Source organism: Phoenix dactylifera, chromosome 15, assembly GCF_051530095.1.
Source record: "Phoenix dactylifera cultivar Ajwa chromosome 15, Ajwa_hap1_PhDact_Kaust_v1.1, whole genome shotgun sequence".
NCBI classification, from domain to species: domain Eukaryota; kingdom Viridiplantae; phylum Streptophyta; class Magnoliopsida; order Arecales; family Arecaceae; genus Phoenix; species Phoenix dactylifera.
The window spans coordinates 12753279-12759609 of record NC_143204.1 but is presented as its reverse complement, the minus strand read 5'-3'; the positions used below and the strand labels follow the sequence as shown (position 1 = coordinate 12759609).

General features: G+C 41.6%; 1 protein-coding gene across 1 annotated transcript; it reads left to right on the top strand.

The window, feature by feature from the left end:
* The first annotated feature begins 3536 nt into the window (after positions 1-3536).
* Positions 3537-5385, top strand: LOC103698354 (geranylgeranyl pyrophosphate synthase 7, chloroplastic-like). Its single transcript, XM_008780352.6, has one exon. The coding sequence runs from the start codon at positions 3951-3953 to the stop codon at positions 5055-5057; it is 1107 nt and encodes a 368-aa protein (XP_008778574.1). The 5' UTR covers positions 3537-3950; the 3' UTR covers positions 5058-5385.
* The last annotated feature ends 946 nt before the right edge of the window (positions 5386-6331 follow it).

Sequence of the window (6331 nt, the reverse complement as noted above, 5' to 3'; positions counted from 1 at the left end):
AAACAAAACAGTTAATATTTTTCAACTAATGACTGATTTGGTTGATCATTATTTATTTAACGATAATTACGGTCTTTATTTTTCTATTATTGAAATACAAACTCTCTAAAAGGAAAAGAGATACCAGAGCAAATCATCTCTCTTTGCAGTGCATTATAATTCCAAAAAAAATGAAGTATAGTAATTATCAAAAATAGTGATCAATATAACCAACTATTAGTTGAACAATAGAGTCTATTTTGTTGCAATGACCAAATATCAGATTATATCATTTTTAGTTTTTAGAAGAAAATTAGAATGTTTTGGACTTTCTTTAGAAAAAGAGGTCTGACTAATCAAAAATCCTATGGTGGCTAGTAGGGTTCAAGGGCCCTTAGGTTCATAAACTTGAGGTCAAATGGTCCAACTTATAGTTCTAGAACAATTTGTGCCTAATATGGTTAGGTTTGAACTAGTAGATGTTGGTGCGATGCTAGTTGTTTCTCTAAAAGCGGAGTTTGCTATGTGTTAGATCCTTGAATGATCCATTTAGGCTTGAATTTAGCTAAATGTAAGCTGAGTTGGCATTGATTATCTCAAAAAAGTGGAGTTTGCTTAATGTTAAAATCTTAAATTATCTAAATTTAGATGAGTGTAACACATAAAATAACTTTGTATTAACTTATGACTCTCAAATAGGGTTCCAATGTACTCCAACTTAATTCAGTCCTCACTTGAATCTTATCATATTTATGATCGAAATCATAGATACAAACAAGACTAGCTTGACTTGAGTGCAGAACTGCAGATCAATTGGGGACCAAAACCTATGGCCTCCTATGTGCCTATGCGGCAATTGGTTGGTGTAGAGTGGGTCATAGAATGTGATTATAGTGCTGATGAGTTTGTCTAGTCAATGGTTACCTAATTAGTATAAATCGTATTGATTCTTAATACAATCTAGTATAATACAAAAAAAAGCAATTTAGGAATTCTATACAAGAAAAATAACTCTATTTCATTCGCTCTCCTTTATCTTGTTATCTTGATACTTTTCACTAAAACGTTACGACATTACGTATCTTATATATCTTTAGTAATTCCAACTAATTTACAAAATGGCTTTCCATAAATCACACAAAACGAATTGAATTAATGAATAAAAATAAATTTCCTTGCCCTACTCTAGTGAATCTTTTTTTTTGTTTTAGAAAAAGCAAATCACAAATCTTGAACATGAACTTTAACCAAGTAAACTAATGAATTAGACAGCCATGGTCCGGGTTTTAGCAAGCTTAGATTTCCTTTATTATCCTTACCATATGAGCTAATTCACCAAGGAGACAAAGAACTAAAGAGAATATGTATGTGCTTGAGTAACTTAGCCTAAATTGATCTAATTTGAACCAATATTTTAAGATCCTGATGGATTGATCTATTCAGCTTGTGACTGGAGTATCTATCTACATTAGTTAATCCAAAATCCTCAAATCCATTTGAATGGTTCAATCGCTTGACCTCTTCAGTGTTGAAATTTTATAATTATTATTTTTTTGTTTTTTAATTTTTTTGTGATTCAAAATTCTAATCATTTTATGCTTAATATCAATTTTATTTTTGAGGATGTTTGGAACTCTTGATGAATGATAATTATTTCTCCAAATAACACTGAGGCAACTCTTGGTGAAAGTGTGTCTCCCTTGATTAAAAGAGTTGCGCGGATGGATATTTCTTAAACATTATCCTTCTTGGCTTGTACCATTTTGAAACCTATAAATAAGTGTCATAAGGTAGCATAAGTAAGGGCCAATTAGAGATAGAGAAGAACAAGTGAATTTCCATTATGCCATTCCTTATTTTAGAGTTTTATATTATATTATTCTGTCAAAATTTGCACTCAAACTAGTTTAGGTTCATCCTTGATTCATTTTAATGGAATGCACCGTAAGATTATTATGAAATAGTTCGCCGAATCTTCGGAGTAGACCCTTATTAATTATTTACACCGCAACAAGACAAATCTACTCTAAAGAGCGTGCCATCCAATAGCATGCCCTGAACCCGATTATATTTTCTAAATTATGTTTATTCTTACTTTCTTATTTCATGTTGTCTTATATTAGTTATTTTATTCTATTTGATAGTTAAAAATATCACCTAGTATTTCTAATCATGAAATATAACATAAAGCTCGAAAAGTATGCTATCTTCCTTAGGTAAGATGCATTGACCGAATAGACAATAGTATTTTCATATTTGTTTGATCTTTAATTATATACAAATTGAATATAATACTACTAATTTGTTGCTAATTATTTTTTCAGTCTCGGCAATTTTTTCAAGTTATCATCCAAGGAGTCACTAAGGAACTTTTAACTCTACCTCTAGCAAAAATAACTTTTAACTCTACCCATAGACTTGAATTTTTAAAAGGGAATGATGATAGGACAAATACGTATGAATAAATTTTTAGATATTATTGAAAAGATAGCATATTACAAAGAGGGGGACATAAAAAATAAAATAAAATAAAATAAAAACAAATGTCGAATACATGGTCCATCTGACACACGACACCCACGTATAACAGTAAGATTTTTTTTAATACAATAACGACACACACTAAATGCATGTAAGTACATCCAAAAAATCAAAAAAAATAATTGATGGGGCAGAAAAGGAACGGATTCGAGACCCTTCCAGAAAAACTCTTTTGAATGATGCGTAATATAGAAGAAACCCAGTCAGCAGTACTGTTTGCCTTCCGATAAATATGAGTGGCCTGAAAGAAGCCAAACCCTTTTACGAGCTTGCAGATATCCCAAAACACCAGGTGTTGGTCGACATGGTTGTGCTGGCCTTGAATCTAGTTGGTCACTGTGGCTGAGTCATCTTCAAGATAGATACTATCTGCATCCAAAATTAATTAAGTTTGGAGTCATAATTTCTAATCATAAAGCCTACTCTCTTTCTGCTTCTATTTTTAAAAATACTGCTATTCAAGTTAACCTTAGTAAAGCTAGAAGGTGGGAACTTCCGCATGACAAAAACGGTCATCATCGTTTATACTTGGTTCAGGCAAACACTTTAGGTTCAAATTCATGAAGCGTACCCACTCACTGGGCAAAGCCGTCCTTTACCCCACCAAGAAGTTTCCCAACTTCTTCCGCGCCGTCCATTCGATCATCCCTGGCCTCATCACCGTCCTTTCCACTGCCCCCTACGCTACGGTCCGAATGCGAACAACGTGCCGTCCGTTGCTTCTGACGATCACGCCCGATCACCATCCCACCCCACACCGGCCCCCAATTCAAACCACGGGCCCCACCTCAAAATCATCTACGTGTTAACTTTTCATCGGCCACTACACGTACCTCCCTGTTTGCCATTCGCCCCCCGACTCCTCCCTCATCCCATCCGTCCATGGTGACTTGCGGTGCTCCCCGCAATGTGTACATCAGCGTGGACGCCTGTCACCTCTCTCTCTCTCTCTCTCTCTTTCTCGGTGCTCCCCCCAACGTGTATCTCAATATACACAGCTTCAGTTACCCCGGTTGCGTGTAGAAATTATAACGCATAGTTCAAACCTTATAAAGGGATAACGAACGGGGAAGCCTATCATTACCCCACTCTATCCCCTTCCTCTTCCTCACTCCCGCTCTCCGCTTGTCTCCCTCTTCCCTTATCTAGCCCCTCATCCATTCCTAAACCCTTCCATAATTAATACCCTTGCATAAATTCGCCCAATCCTTCGTCTCCACCACCTGCTATTCTCTACTTATCCCCTCCTCCCCCGCTTTCCGTGAAAATTACACAATCTCTTAATTCCCCCTATTCCATACCGCTAATTCCTTTCCTTAAAGTTCCCAATTGTTTTATTCCCGCAATATCATATCGCTCATTGCCATTTTTTTAATTGCTCCTCCCGGTCGACGATAAGGAAGGAACGAGAAAAGACGAAGAATAACAAAATGGCTTCCTTCGCTCATCTCCTCTGCAACCCGGTGGGCTCCTGGGCCCACCTCTCCACCCGCTCCTCCTCCTTCCTCTCCCCGTCCTTCCCGTTCCTGCCCTCCTCCGCCTCTGCCCCCTCCGCCCGCCGCCGCCGCCGCCCCGCCTGTGCAGCGATGGAGGTCAACGCCGCCGCGTCCGCCGCGGTGCCGTCGGCTGTGGAGTTCAACTTCAAGGGGTACATGCTCCAGAAGGCCGCCGCCGTGAACCGGGCCCTCGACGCCGCCGTTCCTCTCGCTTACCCGGAGAGGATTCACGAGGCGATGCGCTACTCCCTCCTCGGCGGGGGCAAGCGCGTCCGCCCCGTTCTCTGCCTCGCCGCCTGCGAGATCGTCGGCGGCCGCGAGCGCCAGGCTGTGCCTCCCGCCAGCGCCGTGGAGATGATCCACACCATGTCCCTCATGCACGACGACCTCCCCTGCATGGACAACGACGATCTCCGCCGCGGCCAGCCTACCTGCCACCGCGTCTTCGGCGAGCCCGTTGCCGTACTCGCCGGCGACGCCCTCCTGGCCCTCGCCTTTGGCCACCTCGCGGACCCTGCTTCCTACCCCGCCGACGACCCTGTCCCCCCCGCCCGTGTTGTCCGCGCCGTCGCGGAGCTCTCCCGCTGCGTCGGCGCCGAGGGCCTCGTCGCGGGCCAGGTGGTCGACCTCGAGTCCACGGGGCTGGGAACCCCGGTCGGCCTCGAGCGCCTCGAGTTCATCCACCTTCACAAGACCGCCGCCCTTCTGGAGGCCTCGGTGGTGACAGGAGCGATTGTCGGCGGGGGATCCGACGACCAGATCGAGCGGCTAAGGCGCTATGCTAGGTGTGTTGGATTGCTGTTCCAAGTGGTGGATGACATCCTCGATGGGACCAAGTCGTCGCAGGAGCTCGGGAAGACGGCCGGGAAGGACCTGGCCAGCGATAAGACCACTTATCCGAAGCTCATGGGGCTGGAGAAGTCGAGAGAATTCGCCGAGGAGCTGCTCAAGGATGCAACGGAGCAGCTTTTGGAGTTTGATCCCATGAAGGTGGCACCTTTGCTTCATTTGGCCGATTACATTGCCCACCGGCAGAAGTAGAGCTATGGAAAGCAGTGACAGATGGCGGGTAGTCACAGAAGTAGCTACATATGGGATAATTGATCTATCAGTGGAAGCAACCTTCTTCTCCTCTTTCTCCTCTCGGTTACAGGTCAATGTTCTGTTGTTGTTTAATCTTCGTACTTATATTTGCCCCGTTCTTTCTAAGATGTATTGGAACTTGATAATTTATGGCATGTTCTTTGGTGATTAGCATGTTGATATTGCCATCAATGCAGGGATCCAACACCCGAATCGAGTTACTTTATGGTCATACGAATATGTCTGCAATTATTTCATAAAAGTGTACTGCAACAAGTTCTTTCTACTTCCTCTGTTCTCATTCTTTACTTAATTGCTTCTTTTTTATGTCAAAGAGGTTCTGCTACTTTGTGGCACAATAATTGGTAGCCTATTTCTTGAGTGTTAATGAATAAATTGTGTTCAATGCATGTTTGACTAGGTGAGTGTGCTTTATCGGTAACATATCATTCATTACAGGGGTAAAAATTTTGATGAAGGAAGTTGATCTGGGATTGATACTAGGTGAGAATTCAAATGGTGAATCAATGATAATGCAAAGCTCAAGAGTTAAACATACCTTTGAGATTATAGAAATGGCGGACAAGACATCTTTAGAATGCTTTGTCATCATTTTTTGCTGACAGCTTGACCTAATCAAGTTATAATTTTCCTAGCGATTTTGCCATAAGAATGCACCAAAGCCACCAAATCTCTATGGTGCAGTGCACTGCATATAAGTGCGCACTATAGAACATCCTTGTCCTAGTGATTTTGCCATATTTCATGAATAAATGAATGATGGCAGGCATTGAGGATCTCATCAATTGATTTAATTACCTGTCCAGTGAGGGATTAGCATGTGGTTAGTTGCTTGCAAGTTTTGCACAGGAAGTGAATATATGCAGTTTATAGTCCAAAAGAATAATATAGCTAACAGCAGAGGAAGTCTTGAGGCCTCTGAATGAATGGGGTTGCAGATTCTCAGATTTAGCAATCATTTATATGGAATCAAGAGGATCATGAAGAGGAAGGGGGAGAGGAATCATTTACTTTCAATGACGCTTCAAATACAAATGAACCCTGTTTGGACTTATTGACAGGAAAAGTGAAATGGGCAAAAGAAAATAACTTTTCTTTTATAAGGTTTTGGGCGTTATGCTATTTTTGTAGGAGTGAGGTAGCAAAGTTCTCTCTAAGCAAGTTTAGAGTGATGTAGATTAGTTGAGGGGAGAGACCTTATTAGGGTTTCG